The 23,496-nt window shown below is 43.1% G+C and overlaps 1 protein-coding gene across 3 annotated transcripts in view; it reads left to right on the top strand.

Moving 5' to 3' along the window:
* The window catches only part of LOC122553895 (BRD4-interacting chromatin-remodeling complex-associated protein-like), a 92,382-nt gene that overhangs the window by 57,452 nt on the left and 11,434 nt on the right, over positions 1–23,496 (top strand). For all 3 annotated transcript variants that reach the window (XM_043698385.1, XM_043698384.1, XM_043698383.1), the window contains 3 exons: positions 1,696–1,830; positions 2,011–2,072; positions 19,681–19,829. In XM_043698385.1, the coding sequence (XP_043554320.1) occupies positions 1,696–1,830; positions 2,011–2,072; positions 19,681–19,829 (346 nt within the window). The remainder of the gene's footprint in view (positions 1–1,695; positions 1,831–2,010; positions 2,073–19,680; positions 19,830–23,496) is intronic.

The following is a 23,496-nucleotide window of genomic DNA, read 5'->3' as shown; positions in this document are numbered from 1 at the left end:
TTCTTGATGGCACTTTGTAGAAAGGATATGAAAGCACAGAGAGTATGACTTGCGGATTTACAAGTGATAGAAGTCTGCAGGGAAGAAGGTAGGCTGGAGATAGTGACATTATTCACACTGGAGCAGGGACAGTGAAGCAGGGGTTACTTTCTCTAAATGATATGGAGTTCTAATCGAGTCCCAACCTTGTGATGAACACCGGTTTACGATGTGATGATGCTTCTCCTTTAACAAGGCAACACACTGTCCTTTGCTTTTTTTTTCAGAGCAGTCATAAAAACAGTGATTCCAAAATGTCTGGCTTGGATGAGTTTTAGGCCAAATTTGATTTTAGCCAACAGCTATTGCCTCAGGCAAAAGGCTTTCATTTTTTTTAAAAAGCACTTATATGATGAAAGACGAGTGGCCAGTTCTCCCAACTCAGCTTTTCTCTGGTTTGATTTGGCTTTTGGGTCGAGAATGTGGTGCTGGAAAAGCGCAGCAGGTCAGGCAGCATCTAAGGAGCAGGAGGATCAATGTTTCGGGCATAAGCCCTTCATCAGGAATGAATTGATTTGGTTTTTTGGCAGTCTGGCTATTCACTGAAAGCAGTCAGGCAGTTTGAGGCTGCTGGTCCAAGAAACAGCTATATGGAAGAGGGTGTTCCATGCTGCCACCCCTCTGATATCTCTCCTGTAAGACCGTGTTTTATGCAAAGAGGTATTTATGGGGATTGATGCAAGTATTGGGAACAGCATTATTAAATTGGTATAAAAATCTGTTAGGATTTTGGATAGGTTAAGTGATTCTGTATACTGTTCTCTGTTTCATTCACTAATCTTGTGAATAAATTCTGTTTGTTTAAAACTAAGTGGTTTGACCAGCTGCGTCACTCCTGGAATATCCACGTTACACCTGCTTAAAACAACCAGCAAATTGGCTACTTTCTTGAAATGTTTTGAGAGGGTCTGGCCTGGTCTAAACAACAAAGAGGAGTTATAAAGTTAAAATGTTACTGAGGGTGATGAGAGAGATTAGGAGATGCTTGTTTCAAGTGAAGGTTACCGAAATATGAGTGCAAACATCTTACAGCCAAAAGTATCAAGTGGACCTCAGAGGCCCTCAGCATCATAGATTAGCCAATTCCATTCACTCCACACAAAAACCCTTCAGGGAGGGAGGTCTCACCTGGTCTGGCATTTATGACTCCAGACCCACAGAAATGTGATTGACTGTTAACTCCCTCTGAAATGACCGAGCAAGCCTCTCAGTCCATTGGGAGGTTAGAGATAGGCAACAGATGCTGGTCTTGCCAGTGATCCCTGTATCCTGTTAATGCATTTTAAAAGAACCTAAAAGGTTTTCACAAGAGGGAATTAAATTGCAAGAGGCAATATACAAGTTTTAACAGACAGACCTGAACGAAAAAGGGTTACATGGAGTACATCAGGAGAGTTAATGAGCTTTGAGTTTGTTTGTGGTCTATTCCCCGTTTGAAGAGTGTGGTGTTTTCAAGCATTGACAGATTAATTAATAACCTAATTGGCCATCCAGTGTCTGCTCAGTTCATGAGTGTTGCTGAGTGTTGTACAATCATCAGCAAACATTGGTGCGACTGACCATTTATTTTTAAAACAACCATTGTTTTTTGTAACAGTTTATTGTTCAAACTTGTACCATCTTCTAATGGTGTGATTTTTATTGTTCATTCTTCAGACAACATCCAGTATGATCAGCAACCTCACAGGCCTGAATGTCACCCTAAGTAAGGGTTCAATCCAAATCCAAATGATTGGGAAAGGAATTGCTCACATCACATCAACAGCAAATCAGCATCTCCACTCAGCATTGGTTAGTATGTTATCATTGGTTGGGAACTTCTTACAACCTTTATTTTATCTCTGGATTATACAGTTACTGTTGTAAATCTGTTGAAAACCTAGTCTGCAAATTCTGGGAAGTCAATTCACTCTTAAACAAAAGGAGACATTTGTATTCTGCTCTATTTTGTTTTGCTTTTGTACTTTGCAGTTTGAAGGATCAGTTGGGAAGTTGAAGAAAACAGCAGCAGCCACTCTGACACGAGGAGATCTGTAAGTGTGTTAAACCTGACCAAAGCCACTTTGTCCTTTACTCATTTGTTGATGTTTAAAGTACATATATGGACAATGTGAACTGTTCTTCTGTTCGCTCATTCATTTCCATTAGGTTGCACAAAAAACTTAAAATAGCCCATTGCTCTCCACCACATCTGAAGAGTTATTTGATTTCACTGTGTGAGTGCAGTCGCGGTGAGACAAGAGTTCACCCAGCAGGGAGCTGCTGCAGGCTCAGGAAGTTGAACAGAGAACAGTATAGCACAGTACAGGCCCTTTGGCCCTCGATGTTGTGCCGACCTTTAATCCTACTGTAAGATCAAACTAAGCTTCATTTTAGTATCATCCATGTGCAGATCCAAGAGTTGTTTAAATGTCCCTAACCCAATCTGACTTTCCTACCACCATTGGCAGTGCATTCCACGCACCCACCACTCTCTGTGTAAAGAACCGACGTCTGACATCTCCCCTAAACCTTCCTCCAGTTACCTTAAAATTATGCTCCTTGTAATAGCCTTTTCTGCCTTGGTAAAAAGTCTCTGACTATTCATTCTATCTATGCCTCATCATATTGCACACCTCTATCAAGTCACCTCTCACCTTTCTTCGATCCAATGAGAAAAGCTGTAGCTCCCTCAACCTTTCTTAAGGCATGCCCTCCAGTCCAGGTAGCATCCTGATAAATCCCCTTCACACCCTCTCTGAAGCTTCCACATCCTTCCTATAATGAAGTGACCAGAACTGAACACAATATTCCAAGTGTGTTCGAACCAAGGTTCAAGAAATGCAGCATAACTTCACAGCTCTTAAACTCAATCTCCCAGCTAATGAAAACCAACACACCTTACATCTTCTTAACAACCCTAACAACATTGGTAGCAACTTTGAGTGATCTATGGACCTAGACTCCAAGATCCCTCTGTTTCTCTACACTGCCAAGAATCCTGCCTTTAACCCTGTATTCAAAGTCAACCTTCCAAAATGAATTACTTCACACTTTTCCGGTTGTACTCGATCTGCCACTTATCAGCCCAGTTCTGCATCCTGTCAATGTCCCGTTACAACCTACAGCAGCCCTCCACACTATCCACAACTCCATCAAACTTCGTGTCATCAGCAAACTTACTAACCCACCCTTTCACTTCCTCATCCAAGTCTTTTATAAAAATCACAAAGAGCAGTGGTCCCAGAACAGATCCCTATGGAACACTGCTGGTCACCGAGTTCCAGGCTGAATACTTTCCATCTACTACCACCCTCTGTCATCTACGGGCCAGCCAATCTGGATTGCGAAATTTCTCTGCATCCCATGCCTCCTTATTTTCTGAACGAGCCTACCACACACCACATCCACTGCTCTATCTTCATTAATGTCTTTTGTCACATACTCAAAGAATTAAGTAAGGCTTGTGAGGCATGGCCTGTTTCTCACAAAGCCATCCTGACTATCTGTAATCAAACTATGATTTTCCAATTAATCACAAATCCTGTCTCTCAGAATCCCATGCAATAATTTGCTGACCACAGATGTAAGACTAACTGGTCTGTAAATCCCAGGATTGTCCCTGTTCCCTTTCTTGAACAAGGGAATAACATTTGCGACCCTCCAATCATTTGGCTGTACTCCAGTGGACAGTGAGGATGCAAAGAACATGGCCAAAGGCAAGCAGTCTCTTCCCTTCCTTCCTGTAGTAACCTTGGGTATATCCCTTCTGGCCCAGGGACTTGTCTAAGCATATGTTTTTCAAAATTTTCAGCACATTCTCCTTCTTAACAGCAACCTGTTCGAGCATATCACCCTGTTTAATGCTATCTTCACAAATGTCAAGGCCCCTCTCAGTAGCGAATGCTGAAACCAATTATTCCTTCAGGACCTCACCTACTTCCTCCAACTCCAGGCATAAGTTCCCTCCACTCTCCCTGATCGACCCTACCCTCACTCTGGCCATCATCTTGTTCTTCACATACGTGTAGAACGCCTTAGAGTTTTCCTTCATCCTACCCGCTAAAGCTTTTTCTTGTCCCCTTCTAGCTCTCCTAAGTATATTCTTCAGTTCCTTCCTGGCTACCTTGTAACTCTCTAGAGCCCTGTCTGATCTTTGCCTCCTCAACCTTAAGTAAGCTTCCTTCTTCCTCTTGACTAGATGTTCCACATCCCTTGTCATCCAGTGTTCTTTCAGCCTTCCATCCCTTCCTTGCCTCAGTGGGACAATCCTATCCAGCACTACCAGCAAGTCCTCCCTAGACAACCTTCACGCTTCTGCCATGCATTTCCCTGAGAACATCTGTTCCCAATTTAGGTGCCCCAGTTCCTGCCTAATAACATTATAATCTCCCCTCCCCCAATTAAATAGTTTACCATACGTCTGCTCCTATCCCTCTTTATGACTATAGTAAAGATCATGGAGTTGCAATCACTATCACTGAAATGCTTTACCACCAAGAGACCTGACACCTGGCCTGGTTCAGTGCCAAGCACCAAATCCAATATGGTCTCCCCTCTCGCTGGCCTATCTACATATTGAGTAAGGAATTCTTCCTGGACACACCAGACAAAATCTGCTCTATTTGAACTAAGTAGGTTCCAATAAATATTAGGGAAGTTAAAGTCACCCATGACAACATTAACCTGGGGAATTGGAGAAGGAGCAACATTTGCGGGGTTAGGACTAGGCAGAGAGATCACAGGGGTAGGCTGCAGGGAAACAACGAGAATTTGAGAATTAGGTGGAACAACAGTTTGATATGCACGAGTCTGTGGAGAAGGGGTTAGGGCAGGAGGTGCTTGGGGCTCTAAACTTGTGGATCCGACAGGGACTGGAATAACTGGGGGTGCATTAGGATGCACTTGCAAGTTAGGCAGGGTTGGTGGAAGTGGCGGCGGTGCAGGGCATAGGTAGGAATCTAAATATAAATTTGGTCTCCCGTGCCTAAACCAAAGCCAACCATCGAACTGTACAGTTCTTTTTGCTTACCGGTCACTAGTGACTTTTCCCTTTGTTTCTGTTGGCGTTTAACTCGTGCACATTCATTTTTGAGGACCTCAATAGATTTCATGGTACCATCAGTAGTTAATTAAATTCCCAATTTAGTGCAGTATCCTGCCATGAGCACAAAACTGATTCCTTGTGGCTTTCATCACAGAATTGCCTCCACACTCTAATTAATTCCTTTGTTTTAGAGCCAATGTTCCGTTGCCAAATCAATTGCTGGGCTGATTTAACCAATTGAATACTTTTAGGGCCACCTAGTGGCCACTGCTACTTTGCTTCAGGTGCCAGAAAGTTTCCGCAGACTTTCAGACTTCTTCGGAAACTTCTCACATATTTTTACTAACGGTGAAGTTGGATCTTCCGTTTTGTCGATATGATTACCCATCTTTAAACAACCCCCCTTTTATAGTCCTGACTCAAAACCTTTACTATTTAACAGCCCGTCAACACACAACAATCTACAGATTTCCGCAAACTCTCTCGACTTTCCAAAACCCTTGAGATTCCCATTATAAAATATCGCAATACTTTCTTATTTTACAGAACAATTTATGTATTAATTTAGACAGTGCCAATACGACCGACTCAGATTTTCTCAACTCTGAGAAGGTCCTTGACCTCTTTCTCTTATTTTTAGGGTGCTTGACCCTATTTGGATCCGCCTCTCAACTCTGTCCTCAGATCCCCGACCCGAGGTGGAGTCCCCGACTCCGTAAAAGTCGTCGACTTTTTTTTCTTCTATTTTTTAAATGAATACCCCGACTCCGTAAAGGTTCTCAAACCTCTCTCTTCTAAAGGTCCTCGACCTTCCTTTCTCTGTTTTTTTCTTCTTCTACCCCCCCTTTATTTTTAGGGTCCCGGAAGCTATTCTTGCCAAGACCGATCCTTTTTAGACGGAACTGAGACAATAGACAGCAAGGGGTCAGGTCAACCACTACTTGAATGAGAGGAAAACCAAACAACTATGAAGCACTCACGTCTGGCTGGTCGATTCCTCAACACTCAATAGCGGAGGACTCAAGGCTCTTACACTGCTGACCACAATCTGTCCATATCAAATCCGAGTCACGGCACCATATGAAGATCTCAGCCCCCCGGGAGGAGTCTCTCAGTTCCGCGATCAGTAAATAAATACTAGGAGTTCAGTCTGTTTCAGCAAGATTTCACATTTTAATCAGTATCAGCCAGGTACAGGTTGACCAGCAACACAGAGGTTAAAAGCTCTGTGTTCCTTGGAGACACTGTGCAAATAGCTTGAAACAAAGACAATTTTTATATGCTTCTTAGGAAATAGTAAAGCCTTAATTACAGAGTAAATCCAATAAAGTGCAATAAAATTACATTATGACAGCAGGTTAACCCAATAATATTTCTCGGAAACCAATGTTGTTTTACACACTATCTCTCTGCACCTGCATCTCCAAGGTTAACTAGGATGGTTAGTAATGTCCTATCTAGCTTGGTTAATTCCATACTGAGAAGGGAGCATTGTCTGCTAATCTTTGATGCAGTTAGCTCAGGAATGCAGCTTTTAGCAGTGTTAATTTGCAGCCTAAAAGCCATTTGATTATGTTACTTTATGTTACTTGCATTAAGAAGCCATTTTGTAGTTAGTAAAAGCATGTATTAAATGGTTGCTCCTGACAACAGCTTAAATCCAGATTTTAGATCCTCACAGTGAGCAAACTTATATCCAGAACCAAGCTGTGCATTGCCATTAAGTCCATTTGCTCCTAAATGCATATAGATCTTGTTTCTCGAACCTTTTCCAATAATTGCCCTACCACTGACATGAGGTTCACAAGCCATCCAAGATTATCCCTGCTATCCTTCTTAAACAGTGCAACAACTTCGGCTGTTCTATGTCCTCTGGGACCTCAGCTGTAGCCTAAAAGAATGGAAACATGTCTGTCAATGCTCCAGTAATTTGTTCTGTTGCATCCCTCAGTATTCTGGGATAGATATCATCAGGACCTTATCAGTGGTAACATGATGGCTCAGTGGATACCACTGCTGACTCACATCATCAAGGGACCAGCGGTTGATATCACTCTCAGGTGACTGGGTCTGTTTGGAGTTTGCTTATTCTTCCCAAGTCTGTGTGGGTTTTCACTGGGTAGTCCGGTTTCCTCTCACAGTCCAAGGATGTGCAGGTTAAGTGGATTTGCCATGCTAAATTGCATGAGATATGTAAGTTGGATGAGTTAACTATGGAAAATGCAGAGTTACAGGAATGGTCTTCAGAGTGCTGGCGTAGACTTGATGGGCCAACTGGCCTGCTTCCATACTGTAGGGATTCAGTGATTAATACTTTTTAAGATGCACAATACTTCTTCCTTTTTTAGTAGCAACTTGGCTTAGAAATTCAACTCTCCCTTCCCTGAGATCATCCTCCACCAATTCCTTGTTCATAGATCCCTGAAAGTTGCCCCCAAGGTTGATAGGGTTTTTAAGAAGGCATACAGTGTATTAACTTTTATTGGTAGAAGGATTGAGTTTCGGAGCCACGAGGTCATGCTGCAGCTATACAAAACTCTGGTGTGGCTGCACTTGGAGTATTGCGTACAGTTCTGGTCACCACATTATAGGAAGGATGTGGAAGCTTTGGAAAGGGTTCAGAGGAGATTTGACAAAGGGTCAGTTAGACTCGAAACATCAGCCCTTTTCTCTCCTTACAGATGCTGCCAGACCTGCTGAGATTTTCCAGCATTTTCTCTTTTGGTTTCAGAGGAGACTTACCTGGTATGAAGGGAAGGTCTTATGAGGAAAGGCTGAGGGACTTGGGTCTATTTTCATTAGAGAGAAGAAGGTTGAGAGGTGTCTTAATTGAGATATATAAGATAATCGGAGGGTTAGATAGGGTGGACAGTGAGAGCTTTTTCCTTGGATGGTGAGGGCTATCACATGGGGATATAGCTTCAAACTGAGGGGTGATGGATATAGGACAGATGTTAAGGGTAGTTTGTTTACTCAGAGAGTAGTAGGGGTGTGGAATGCACTGCCTGCAACAATAGTAAACTCGCCAACTTTAAGAGCAATTAAATGGTTGTTGGATAAACATATGGATGAAAATGGAATAGTATCGGATAGATATGCTTCAGATAGGTTGCACAGGTCAGCGCAACATCAAAGGCTGAAGAGCCTGTACTGTGCTGTAATGTTCTATAATCTATGTTCTCTTTGGTGAATACTGATCTAAAGTATTCATTTAGGGCCTCACCTTCCTCTTCTGCCTTCACACATAGATTCCCTCCTTTGTCCTTGATTGGGTCAACCCTTCCCCTGGCTATCCCCTTGCATGCAAATATATATGTATAAAAAGCCTTAGAATTCTCCTTAATCCTGTTTACTAATGATTTTTCATGACTCCTTTTAACCCTTCTATTTCCTTGTTTAAGTTTTTTCCTACTTTCCTTATAATCTTCAAGGGCTCATCACTTCCCATCCTCCTAGACCTTATGTATGCTTCCCTTTTCTTTTTGACCTAGGTCATAACATCCCTGGTCATCCAAGGTTCACATAACTTCCCATACCTATCCTTCATTGTTAGAGGAAAGTGCCACTCCTGAATTCTTATCCACTGCTGTTTGAAATACTCCCACATGTCCAATGTGAATTTACCCTCAAACAGCCGCCTCCAATCAACATCCTCTTATTCCTGAAAATGTGTTGCTGGAAAAGCGCAGCAGGTCAGGCAGCATCCAAGGAGGAGGAGAATCGTCGTTTCAGGCATGAGCCCTTCTTCAGATTCCTGAAGAAGGGCTCATGCCCGAAACGTCGATTCTCCTGCTCCTTGGATGCTGCCTGACCTGCTGCGCTTTTCCAGCAACACATTTTTCAGCTCTGATCTCCAGCATCTGCAGTCCTCACTTTCTCCTATTCTCTTATTCCTGCCTAGTATTGTTGTAGTTCACCTTCCCTCAATTTTAAACCTTCACACAAGGACTGCTGTTATCCCTAACCAGTTTAACTCTGGCGTTCTATAACAGGGTGACCAAAACTGTACACAAAAATCCAAGTGCTTTCTTACCAGCAACGTATACAATTGTAATATAATGTTCTTGTTCTTGTGCTTAGTAATGTTTACCTTGGTTTCTACATCTCCCTCATTTTCTGCATCTACTGCCCTACTCCTCTAGTTCCCGTCCCCCTGCCACACTGCCAAGTACCCTCCCAAGGACACCAATCCCAGTCCTGCCCAGGTGTAACCCGTCCAGTTTGTACACGTCCCACCTCCCCAGAACCGGTCCCAATGCCCCACGAATCTTAAAACTCATGGTATTATGGTCAGTAATCCCAAAATGCTGTCTCACTGAAACTTTATTCATCTGGCCAGGCTCGTTTCCCAAAACCAGATCTGGTATATAACACCTTCCCCATTTGGACTGTTTACCTTCTATGTCAAGAATGGCCCTTACAAATTCCACCCCATCTAAGCCCCTAGCACAAAGTGAGTCCCAGTTAATATAGGGGAAATTACCTCCCCTTCTCTCACACCTAAAACATCTCAATCCTGGGAGGTTCAACTGCCAGTACTGTCCCTCTTTCAGCCAAGCCTCCGTAATCGCACCAATGTCATTGTTCCAAGTACTAATTAAACCTCTGAGTTCACCTACCTTACTTATTATTATTCTTGCATTGAAACACATGCATTTCAGACCACCTCCCTTGCTATTTTCAGCAGCGTTTCCTTGCCTGTTATAGAGCCATAGAGTAATACAGCATGGAAACAGGGCCTTTGGCCCAAACTGGTCCGTGCTGACCATGGTGCCAAATCAGCTAGTTCTAAATTGCCTGCATTTGATCCATATCCCTCTAAATCATTCCTATCCATGTATATATCCAAGTGTTTTTAAAATGTTTCAACCACTTTCTCTGGCAGACCATTCCATATATACACCACTGTTGCTGCTCAGGTCATTCTTAAATCTTTCCCCTCTCATCCTAAATCTACGCCCTCTAGTTTTTAATACCCCATCTCTGGGAAATCGACTATATGCATTAATGCTACCTATGCTCCTCATGATTTTATACAACTCAATAAGGACACCCCTCATTCTCCTACATTCCAAGCAATAAAGTCCTATCCTGGCCAACCTCTCCCCTAATACTCAGGCCTACTAGTCCTGGCAGCATCCTCATAAATCTTCTTTGCACTCTTTCCAGTTTAACTATGTCTTTCTATAACAGGATAACCAAAACTGTACACAAAAACTCAAGTGTTGCCTTACCAACAACGTATACAACTGTAATGTAATGTTCTTGTTCTTGTGCTTAGTAATGTTTAGATTAGATTAGATTACTTCCAGTATGGAAACAGGCCCTTCGGCCCAACAAGACCACATCGACCCGCCGAAGCACAACCCACCCAGACCCATTCCCCTACATTTACCCCTTCACCTAACACTACAAGAAATTTAACATGGCCAATTTACCTAACCTGCACACCTTTGGACTGTGGGAGGAAACCGGAGCACCCGGAGGAAACCCACACAGACACGGGGAGAATGTGCAAACTCCACATAGAGAATCACCTGAAGCAGAAAATGAACCCAGGTCTCTGACGCTGTGAGGCAGCAGTGCTAACCACTGTGCCACCGTGCCGCCCACTTTACCTGGTTGCTACCTCTCCCTCAATTTCTGCATCTACTGCCCTATCCTTTAGTTCCCATCCCCCACCACACTACTAAGTACCCTCCAAGGACGTCAGTCCCGGTCCTGCCCAGGGATAACCCGTCCAGTTTGTACAGGTCCCATCTCCCCAGAATGTCCCATGAATCTGACAGTCTCCCAGTCACATTTTCTTTTCAGCCACATGTTTATCTATCTATCCTGCTGTTTTTGTTCTGACCAGCTCGTGGCACTGGTACTAATCCTGAGATAACTACCTTTGAAGTCCTACATTTCAACTTTCTTCCTAGTTTTCTATATTCTGCTTTTAGCACTCGTGGGATGTGATGTTGCTGGCTGTCTAGCATTTATTGCACATCCCCAGTTGCCCTTAAAAAGGTGATGCTAAGCTGCCTTCTTGAATCATTTCATTCCAAGTGCTGCAGGTTCACCCACAATGCCCTTAGGAAGTGAATTCCAGGATTTTGACACAGCAACAGTGAAGGAATGGCGATATATTTCCAAGTCAAGATGGTGAATGGCTTGGGGCAGAACTTGCAGGCGATGGTGTACCCACATAGCTGCTGCCTTTTTCCTTCTCAATGGAAGTGGTCATGTAACTTGCAGATCTACATCTCTGAAGCCAGGTGCCAACTTGTGGACAAACCAGCAGACAAGGGGGGTGGGGATGTAGCACAGTGGTAGTTGGGTGCACTGACTTTGACACCCCTGAAGCCAGGCATCAACTCACAGACACCTCCTACTGCCCGCGACTATGAACTCACTTCCCATCTCCAATCCATCATCTCCCAGACCATCCACAATCTCATCACCTCAGGGGATCGCCCACTCACAGCTTCCAACTTCATAGTTCGGGAATCCCGCACTGACCAGTTCTACCTCCTACCTAAATCTCACAAACCTCCTGTCAACCCATCGTCTCAGCCTGCTCCTGCCCCACCGAACTTACCTCTGTGTACCTTGAAACCGTTCTGTCCACTTTGTTCCTTCTTCAAGGACCACAATTTCCCCTCCCATATAGTTGATAATGCTCTCCAGTACATCTCCTCCACTTCCCACACCTTCGCCTGAGGATCTAAAATCTGGATTTAGGCTGTTGTCAGGAGCAACCATTTAATACATGTTTTCACAAACAACAAAATGGCTTCTTAATGCAAGTAACATAAAGTAACATAATCAAATGGCTTTTAGGCTGCAAATTAACACTCTGTTTAAATATTTGCAAAACAACGTTGGTTCCCAGGAAATATTATTGGGTCAACCTGCTGTCCATAATGTCATTTTATTCCACTTTATTGGGTTTGCTCTGTAATTAAGGCTGTACTATTTCCTAAGAACCATATAAAAATTGTCATTGTTTCAAGCTATTTGCGCAGTTTCTCCAAGGAACACAGTAGCTTTTAACCTCTGTGTTGCTGAACGACCTGTGCCCAGCCGATACTGATTAAAGTGTGAAATCTTGCTGAAGCAGACCAAACTCCTAGTGTTTATTTGACCGATTGCGGAACCGAGAGACCCCTCAGGGGATCAAGATCTTCACGTCCTTGAACCCGACCCCTCCAATCACAACAAGAACAGAAACCCTCTGGTCCTCACCTTCCGCCCCACTAACCTCCAATACATTGCATTATCCTCCGCCATTTCCACCACCTACAAACTGACCCCACCACCATGGATGTATTTCCCTTCCCACCCCTAACTGCATTCCGCAGAGATCATTCCATCTGTGTTAGCTCCATGCCCTCCACCAATCCACCTTCCACTTCCGGCACCTTTCCCTGCCACCGCAAGAAGTCTGTACCCACACCTCCCATCTCACCTCCATCCAAGGCCCCAAAGGATCCTTCCACATCCGACATAGATCTATCTGTATTTCCCCACACATCATCTACTGTGTCTGTACTCTCGATGTGGTCTCCTCTACATCGGGGAGACAGGACACCAACTTGTGAAATGTTTTAGATAACAACTCTGGGGCACATGCATTCATCAACCCCACTACCCCATGGCTGAGCACTTTAACTCCCCCTCCCATTCTGCCAAAGACATGCAAGTTCTGGGCCTCCTCCACCACCAAACTCTAGCCACCTTACACCTGGAGGAAGAACACTTTATCTTCTTCCTTGGGATCCTCCAACCACACAAGATCAATGAAGACTTCACCTGTTTCCTCATTCGCCCCCCCCTCCTCATGAAGAGCTCATGCTCGAAATGTCGACTTTCCTGATCCTTGAATGCTGCCTGACCAGCTGAGCTTTTCCAGCACCACGCTTTTCCACACTGATCTCCAGCGTCTGCAGTCCTCACTTTCTCCGAGTGCATTTGTAAGATGCTGTTTAAGGAACTTTGATGAACTTTTGCTGCGTATGCAATGCACACTGCTGCTTCTGAGCGTCAGTGGTGGAAGGAGTGGATTTTTGTGGATGATGCCAATCAAGCAGGCTGCTTTTACCTGAATGATGTCAAGCTTTCTGAGTGTTGTTGGAGATGCATTCATCCAAGAAAGTGGGGCATATTCCATTACAGTCCTGACTCATGCCTTGTGAATGGTAGAGAGAGGTTTTGGGGAATGAGGAGGTGAATTACTTACCACAGTATTCCTAGTCTTTGACCTGCTCTTGTAGTCATTATGTTTATGTGATGTGGCCAGTTGAATTTCTGGTCAATGGTAACCACCCCCCCCCCCCCTCCCCCCCGCAGAAGATGGCTGATAGTGGAGGATTCAGTGATGGTAATATCATTGAATGTCATGGGATAGTGGTTAGATTGTTTCTTATTAGAGATGGTCATTGCCTGGCACTTGTTGGGTGCAAATGTTACTTTCCACTTGTAATCTCAAGCTTGAATATTGTCCTGGTTATGTTGCATTTGAACATGGAGTGCTTCAATGTCTGAGGAGTCATGAATAGTGTTGCACATTGTGCAATCATTGGCAAACGTTCTCACCTCTGAACTTATGATGGAAGATCATTGATGAGACAGCTGAAGATGGTTAGGCCTAGGACACTCCCCTGAGGACTTCCTGCGGAGATGTCCTGTTGATGAGATGATAGCTCCAACAACCTCAACCAATTTCCTTCATGCCATCTATTACTCCAACTCGTGGAGAGTTTGCTCCTTAGTACCCATTGATTCCAGCTTTTCTAGGGTACCTTGATACCACACTCAGTTGATTGCGGCCTTGGTGTCAGGGGCTGTCACTCTCACCTCCCCTCTGGAATTCAGCTCTTTTGTCCATGTTTGAACCAAGGCTGTAATGAGGTTAGGAGCTGAGAGGCCCTGATGGAACCCAAACTGGGTGTCCCGGAGCAGGTACTGTTTAATAGCACTGTTGATGAAACCTTCCATCACTTTACTGATGATCGAGAGTGGACTGATGAGGTGGCAATAGGCTGGGTTGGATTTGATCTGCACTTTTTTGTACTATTTTCCACATTGTCAGGTAAATGCCAGTGTCGTAACTGTACGGGAAGAGCCTTGCTAGGGGAGCTGCAAGTTCTGGAGCATGAGTCCTTACTACTATTGACAGAATGTTGTCAGGGCCCATAGCCCTTGCAGTATGCAGTGACTTCAACTGTTTCTTGATAAATCAAATTAGTTGAAGATTCATATCTGTAATGCTGGGGACCACTGGAGAAAGCTGAGATGGATTATCCACTCAGCACTTCAAGCTGAAGACTGTTGCGAATGCTTCAGCTGACCTTTTGCACTGACGTGCTAGGCTCTTCCGTCATTGAGGGTGGGACTATCCTCTTCCACTAAGTTGTTTAATTGTCCACCACCATTCACAATTGGATGTGGCAGGACTGCAGAGCTTCGATCTGATCCATTAATTCTCAGATTATTCAGCTCTGTCTGTCATTTGCTGCTTTGTGCTGTTTGGCGTACAATTATTCTTGTTAGGCAACTTCACCAGGTTGACACCTCATTTTTAGATATGCCTAGTGCTACACCTGGCATACCCTCCTGCACTTTCCATTGAACCAGAATTATTCCCCTGGCTTGATTGTAATGCTTGAGTATGGGATATGCCAGACTGTGAGGTTATAGATTGTGCTGTAGTACAGTTCTGCTGCTGTTGATGGATCACACTACCTCATGGATGCCCAGTCTTGACTTGCTAGATCTGTTCGAAGTCTGTCCCATTTAGCACGGTGCCACACAATACAATGGAGGTTATTTTCAATGTGAAGGCGGGACTTCGTCTCTACAAGGACTGTGCAGCAGTCACTGTTACTGATACTGTCATGGACAGATGCATCAGATTGGGAAGGATGAGGTCAAGTATGCTTTTTCCTCTTGTTGGTTCCCTCAGCACCTGCCACAAACCCTTTAGGACTGGACCAGCTTGATCAGTAATTCTGCTGCTAAGCCACCCTCGGTATTGGATGTTGAAATCCTTCCCTCAGAGTATATTTTTAACCATTGCCACCCTCAGCGCTTCCTTCATGTGTTGTTCAACATAAAGGTGTACTGATTCATCAGCCAAGGGAGGGCAGTAAATGGTAATCAGCAGGAATTTTCCTTGCCCATGTTTAACCTGAAGCCATGAGACATCATGGGTCTGAAGTCAATGTTAAGGACTTCAAGGGCAACTCCCTCCTGACTGTATACCACTGTGCCGCCACCTCTGCTGTATCTGTCTTGCTGATGGGTCAGGATATACCCAGGATCGTGATGGTGATGTCTGGGACATTGTTGATAAGATTTGATTCCATCATATGATTCCAGATACAGTCATACTGTTGCTTGGCTCATCTATGAGACAGCTCCCAATTTTGGCACTAACCACCAGATGTAAGTAAGGAGGACTTTTCAGGTTTGACAGGGCTACGTCTGCCTTTATCTATTCCAGTGCCTAGGGCAATGCCAGCTGATCCGACTGGCTTCATTTTTTTGTTGAGACCTCATAGCAATTGATACAACTGAGTAGCTTCCCAGGCCATTGCGGAGAGCTATTGAGAATCAACCACATTGCTGTAGATCTGGAGTCACATAGAGGCCAGGCAAGGATTGGTAGTTTTTTTTATTCATTTATCAGATAAGGATGTCGCTGACTAGTTCTGCATTTATTACCCATCCCAATTGGCCAAAAGCCATTTAAGAGGCTGCCACATTGTTGGGGCACTGGAGTCACTTGTAGGCCAGATCAGGTAAGGATGGAAGATTTCGACTGAAGGCCATTAGTGACCAGATGGGTTTTACTGACAATCGGAAATGGCGTTGAATAGATCTTAATTCCAGATATTTTTTATTGCATTCAAATTCCACCATCTGCTTTGGTGGGATTCGAACCCAGATCCCCAGAGCATTGGCTGAGTTTCTGGATTAATAGTCTAGTGATAATACCACTACTATCACCTCCCTGTTTCCTAGCCTCTGACCTATTCTTGTATCTACAGTATTTATATAGTGAGTCCAGTTTAGCTTCTAGTCAATTGTAACTATGAATTGTTAATAGTGGAGGATTCAGTGATAGAAATGTCATTGACTGTCGGGGGATGGTAGTTAGATTGGCTATGGATAATATAAAATTACTTGATGGTTTGCACAGTAGATAATATCTTTCTCCTTGGGCAGCATGGCGGCTCAATGGTTAGCATTGCTGCCTCACAGTGCCAGAGATCTGGGTTTGATTCCAGCCTTGGGCAACTGTCTGTGTGGAGTTTGCACATTCTCCCTGTGTTTGTATGGGTTTCCTCCCACAGTCCAAAGGTGTGCAGATTAGGTGAATTGCCTATGATAAATTGCCCATGGTGTTCAGGGATGTATAGGTTAGGTGCATTAGTTAGAGGTAAATGGTGAGTAATGCGATAAGGGAATGGGTCTGGGTGGGTTAGTCTTCAGAGGGTCGGTGTGGAGCTGTTGGGCCGAAAGGCCTGTTTCCACACTGTAGGGATTCAGTTCTGTGATAAACACAATTATTTCATTCCTGAAGTTGATGTGAGGAAAACCTATATTTTGCTCAAACAGGCTAAGTAAGGGTGCCTTGATATGAATAAACGTCCAGCAGCTTTAGCAACCTCAGCTGAAATCGTGACAGGCCAAAGGTTTTAATATTATTATCTTTTGATAGTTTGTTGCAGCTCTCCCAGTGATGGCTATTCACACAAGAATTCGACCACAAGTTACTGGGGGATATTCTGAAGAGTATCAGATGCCACTGTGGATTCACAGTGGACAAAATATTCGTTCAGTGTTAATGGATAATATTCTTATCCTTAAGAAGAGAAGCCATCCAGTGAGTGAAGGGAATTATGTCCATTAGGCCTTGATCTATGTATGGCCGTGGCGTTTTCTAAAAAGCTTTGCATGTCATGACGGTCAGCATATTTGTAGACCTCTGGGGCTTCCTCTCCCACCACTTCTCTTCCAGGTTGTCCTTTTGGGTATTTGCCTTGATTTATTGTAACACTGTCTTTGTGACTGGTGACCTTGGTTCAGACACAGTGAGGATATCTTGTTTCTGCTCAGGATGTCATATATTTGAGCATTGTTTTCACTGAACCATTGCTGGTGATGACAACGATTGAACCCAATGGTATGGACATAGGAGCCTAGGAAGGCTAACTCCTTTGATTTCATTGTTCAGGAATTGAGTTGGGCAGGTGAAGACTTTCAAGATTAGACATGAGCTAAACTTAGACTTCCTCCTCCATTTGGGAAGCTTCAGGTGGAGACATCAATTTCGTCTTACTGGACATTTGGATCTTGGTGTTGTGATTGGATATTCATCTCTGATCAAATAAGTTAATGATCTGTCTAACAGACAATAGTCTCAAACAGGGATTGTGTGGCACACAAATCCCTTAGTCCTGAGCAATGACATAATATCCAAGGTGCTGGTGTTTGATCCAAGTTGCTTCTCCGTAGTTCTGTATTTGTCTTTCTGGTGGGAGAGGCTATCTGTGAAAGTGAGGCTATGCTGACCACACTTTGTCACCATTTGAATTGGCCTTTCCCACCTCATTGTTTCCAATGGTTCCTCACCCTGGAATATGTAACACCCAATTTTAACACCTTTTCTTGAGCCAATTCTCTGTTATCACCACAGCATTATAATTTCAAACAGCAATTTTTGCCCACAACTCTCCAACCTTATTTCCTCTACTCTGCATTCACATACATGCACAATAACCCTAATTTAGTCTTTAATTTTCACTTTCTTACTGTAATTTTACCTGCAAACTTGCTAATTGTCTGTGCTTGTGCCGGTTGCAAGTCTTAAATATTTAGTGAACCCTGGTCTCTAGTTCCCACAGCCCTGCCAAGTTACTGTAAAGCTTCCCAATGACACTAGCATAACAACATCAGTTGCAACAGTGTTCAGGTGCAACCCGCTTGGCTTTTATCTCATCACTAGGATTCTGAATTTTGGACTCCAGCTAAATTAAGTTTTGAGTAGCATGAGATTTCACCTGTACAATCAGTTTGAGTAAAAATAAGAAATAACAAAGAAGTGACTTTGAGTGTAGTTTATAAGCTTCCTAACAATAACTACACTGTATAATGGGGCAAATAGTTAGAAATAATGGGAGATTGTGACAAAGGTACAGCAATATTTATGAGTAATTTTAATTTATAAATGGATGGACAAATCATATTGGCACATGTAGCCTGGAAGATGAGTTCATAGAAGGATAGCTTCTTAAGCAGCATGTTCTAGATCCAACCAGAGAGCAGGCAGTATGAGATCTGGTAAGTGAAATTAGAGTAGATTAATTAATTCATCAAGTAAAGGTCTCTCCAGGTAACAGTGATCAGAACATTATTGAACTTCACTGTTTGAGGAAGAGAAAAGAGTAGGTCAAGACTAATGTTTCAAATTTCCAGAAGGGTAATTTGGAAATTATGAAGACAGAGCTGACTAAATGAATTGGGATAGGTCACAGAATCACAGGAATATTATGGAACAAAAGGAGGCCACTCAGCCCATCGTGACTGCACTTGAGAGATTAATGCCAGTCTCCTGATTTTTGCCCATTACACATCACTTAAAATCTCTGCCATTTCATTCTGGTTTCTTTTATTAGACAAAGACAGTTTCTCCTTATTTACTTTGCCCAACCTGTTCAGGATTTTGAAAACCTCAATCAGATTCCATCTCAAACTTCTTATCTCCAGGGAGAACATTCTCAGCTTCGGTCTATTCTCATAACTGAAGTTTCTCATACCTGGAACAATGATAGTAAACTCTTTCTGCATTCTCTCCAATGCATTCATCTTTTCCCTTTAATGTAGTGCCCAGAACTGAGATCTAACAAGTATCTTATATAAGTTCTACATCGCCTTTGTACTCTATGCCCCTATAAATAAAGCCAAGAACATTGTCTGCTTAATTTACTATTCTCTCCACCTCTCCTGTACTTTGAATAATCTTCTCACATGTAACCCCAGGTCCGTCTGCTGCTACAGCCCCTCTAGAATTGTAACCCCTATTTTATATTGTCATTCAATGTTATTCTGACAGAATTACGTCACCTAATACTTTCTGCACTGAACCACCTATCCGCCCTCTCCAACAACTTGTCCATGTCCTTTTGGAGTTCCACAGTGTCATCCTCACAATTCACAGTTCTCCCAAGTTTAGTGTCATCTGCAGACTTAGAAATTGTCCCCTGCACACCAAATTTTAGATCATTAATGCTAATAAGGGAAAATAAGGGTCCCAATACCAACCCCTCACGAACACCCCGACAAAGCAGTTCAGTGACAAGAAGCACTTCAGTGCTTCTTCATCCCCAAATAGGGAAGATGGTGCTCAATGAATTTTTGGAAAAATGGAAAGAGAAAGGCACGCAACCTGGGGGTGAACTAAAGCACTTTACAGACTCTGCAGTGCCTACAGATTAGTCATTGCAATGTAGGAAATGTAGCAGCCAGTTAACACACAGCAAGATACCACAAAGAGAAATGTGACAAATTGGATTTTCAGGGTTTCTTACTAACTGTTTCTTTCTTTTTAATTGTGGCACAAACAGATTACTTGAAAAATTCTACAAGGACCAGACCTCTGTCCTTCAGCCTGATTGCAACACTCCTTTTAATTCCTTTGAGGACACAGTATTCAGACTGCTGCCCTATCATGTATGTAAAGGGACACTACCAACTAATGTGGACTTTAACAAAGGTACTTTAAAACTGTCTTTTGCTACAGGATGGGGAGGAGCAAAGTGTGATGTGCCAGTGAACTGATGGGCAGTATGGTCTTTAGTTATCCGGTTAGATTATGAACTCTGGAGAACTTTAGTCACTGTAAATATTAATTTCAATCACAGAACTACTTCAGGATTAATTACTAAACTAAAAATGACACACTTCTGATAAGTAGTTAGTAACAGGTTGATTTAAAAACAAAATGGTTCAGTCATAAAACTTTGAAATAAAGTGCTGCAGATTAACCATCCTTTGGTGCTATTTGTATTGTGGGTGTAAAGATCGTAAATGTTTGAGCTCCTACATAATCTACACTATAAGGACATCCAAGAGCTCCGCATATTCAGCAGTATTTCCTGAGGCTTCCTGCAGGCAGTCACCTGTCCTCATCCTGCAAGTGGTCAACTGTCCATAAGCTTTGGGAGCAGAATGAGGCTTTTTGGCTCATCAGGTCTGCTCCAACATTCAATGAGGTCATGACTGATCTGATTATCCAAACCTCCACCTGCCTGCCTTTTCTCCACAACTACTGCTTCCCTTACCGATTAAAGATCTGTCTCAGCTTTGAAAATACTTAACAACTCAATCCCTCTGCACAAAGAATTTTATAGATTAACAACATTCTGGGAGAAGAAATTCCTGTTATCTTCATTTTAAATGTGTGAGCCCTTACTCTGAGATTATGCTCTCTGGTCCCACACTGGGAAACAACCTTTCTGCATTTACCCTGTCAAGTCTTCTAAGAATGCCAAATGTTTCAATTTGTTCAATATTTTTCAATTTCTTATTGTTCTAAACTCCAGTGGGTACAGATTCAATGTACTCAACCTCTCCTCTTAAGACAATCACTCCTAGTGAGCCTAGTGAGCCTTCTCTGGACTGCATCCAGTGTCAGTATACAATTCCTTCTTAAGAGGGCCAAAACTCTTCAAGCTGTTACCTGACTAGAGCCTTGTATAGTTTTAGCAAGACTTGCCTATCTTTATACTCATTCTCTTTAAATTAAGGACCAGCGTTTTATTTGCCTTCCCTTTTACCATTGAACTTAGATACTTGTTTTTTTTTATCTATTCAAATGGACCACCAAATCCCTCTGTTCTCTATCTCTCTGCAGTCTTTCTCCATTTAAATAATACTCATCTCCTTTATTCTTCATACCAAAGTGCATAACCTCACATTTCCCCACATTATGTTTCACCTGCCACTTACCTATCTACATCTCTCTGCAATCTCAATCTTCCCCTCTTGCATTCCCACCTATTTTGTGTTATCCACAGACATGACTATAGAACATTGTTTCCTCAACCAAGTGATTAATATATGTTATAATTACTTGTGGTCCCAGCATTGATCTACTAGTTATAGGCTGCCATCCTTAAAATGCCCCCATTACCCCAACTCTGTCTTCTAATAATTAGCCAATTTTCTATCCATGCTAAAAATATTATCTTCGAGGAGAGAGTGAGGACTGTAGATGCTGGAGATCAGAGCTGAAAATGTGTTGCTGGAAAAGTGCAGCAGGTCAGGCAGCATCCAAGGAACAGGAGAATCGACGTTTTGGGCATAAGCCCTTCTTCTCAACACTTCAACTCCCCCTCCCACTCCACCAAGGACATGCAGGTCCTTGGACTCCTCCATCGCCAGACCATAGCAACACGACGGTTGGAGGAAGAGTGCCTCATCTTCCGCCTAGGAACCCTCCAACCACAAGGGATGAACTCAGATTTCTCCAGTTTCCTCATTTCCCCTCCCCCCACCTTGTCTCAGTCAAATCCCTCGAACTCAGCACCGCCTTCCTAACCTGCAATCATCTTCCTGACCTCTCCGTTTTCCAGCAACACGTTTTCAGCTCTAAAAATATTATCCCCAATACCATAGAGTCTTAGTAGCCTAATGTGCAATGCCTTATCAAATGCCTTCTGAGAATTCAAATATATTATATTCACTGTATTCCCTTTACCTGTCCTGCTTGTTACTTCCTCAGAGTAAATGTGTCAGGCATGAGTTTTCCCCTCATGAAGCCATGTTGACTCTGCTTGATTTTATAATGTATTTCTAAATGCCTTGCTATGACTTTATAATAAACTCTTGACATGTTTCCAGTAAAAAGATGTTAAGCTAACTGTCCTATAGTTAGTTTTTTTTTTATTGTCTCCTTTTGAATAAGGATGTTATGCTAGCAATTTTCCAATTATTCAGGACTTCTGGTGATAGGAGATTTTAATTTTCCCAGCATTGACTGGGATTCACTTAGTGTTCGAGATCTGGATGGAGCAGAATTTATAAGGATCATCCCGGAGGGTTTTCTAGAGCAGTATGTAAGTGGTCCAACTTGGAAAGGGGCCACACTGGACCTGGTGTTAGGAAATGAGCCCGGCCAGGTGGTTGACGTTTCAGACAGGGTTATTTGGGAATAGTGATCACAATTCCATAGTTTTAGAATACTCATGGACAAAGACAAGAGTGGTCCTAAAGGAAGAGTGCTAAATTGGGGAAGGCCAAGCCATCCCAAAATTTGGCAGGATTTGAGGAATGTAGATTGGGAGCAGCTGTTTAAAGGGAAATACAAATTCAATATATGGGAGGTTTTTAAAGAGAGGTTGATTAGAGTTCAGGAGAGATATGTTCCTGTGAAAATGAGGGATTGGAATGGCAAGATTAGGGAACCATGGATGACAGGTGAAATTGTAAGACGAGCTAAGAGGAAAAAGGATGCGTACATAAGGTCTAAGCGACTGAAGACAGATGAAGCTTTGGAAGAGTATTGGGAATGTAGGATCAATCTGAAACGAGGAATTATGAGGCCTAAAAGGGGTCATGAGATATCCTTCGCAAGCAGGAAACCCCCAAAGCCTTTTATTCACATATAAGGAGCAAGAGGGTAACTAGGGAAAGGGTTGGCTAACTTAACGACAAAGGAGGAAAGATAATGTGTGGAGTCAGAGAAAATGGGTGAGATTCTTAATTAGCACTTTTCTTCGGTATTCACTGAGGAGAGGGACAGACGGATGTTGAGTTTAGGGATAGATCTTTGATTACTCTAGATCAAGTTGGCATAAGGAGGTTGGAAGTGTTGTGTACTCTAAAAGGCATTAAGGTGGACAGATTCCCAGGAACAGATGGGATCTATCCCAGGTTACTGGGGGAAATAAGAGAGGAAATAGCTGGGACTTTAATAGATATCTTTTCAGCATCCTTGAACACAGGGGAGGTCCCAGAAGACTGGAGGATTGCTAATGTTGTCCCCTTGTTTAAGAAGGGTAGCAGGGATAATCCAGGTAATTACAGACCTATGAGCCTGATGTCAGTGTAGGGAAGCTACTGGAGAAGATACTAAGGGATAGGATATATGCCCATTTGGAAGAAAATGAGCTTCCAAGTGATAGGCAGCACGGTCTTATGCAGGGAAGGTCACGTCTTACAAACCTGATGGAATTCTTTGAGGAGGTGACAAAGTTGATTGATGAGGGAAGGGATGTAGATGTCGTATACATGGACTTTAGTAAGGCATTTGATAAGGTTCCCCTTGTGGTACGCTGGTGAGAAAGGTGAAGTTGCATGGGGTCCAGGGTGTTCTAGCTAGATGGATAGAGAACTGGTTGGGCAACAGGAGACAGAGAGTAGTAGTGGAAGGGAGTCAA

This window comes from Chiloscyllium plagiosum, chromosome 10 (genome assembly GCF_004010195.1).
Source record: "Chiloscyllium plagiosum isolate BGI_BamShark_2017 chromosome 10, ASM401019v2, whole genome shotgun sequence".
Classification (NCBI taxonomy): domain Eukaryota; kingdom Metazoa; phylum Chordata; class Chondrichthyes; order Orectolobiformes; family Hemiscylliidae; genus Chiloscyllium; species Chiloscyllium plagiosum.
This window is presented reverse-complemented; position numbering and strand designations above follow the sequence as displayed.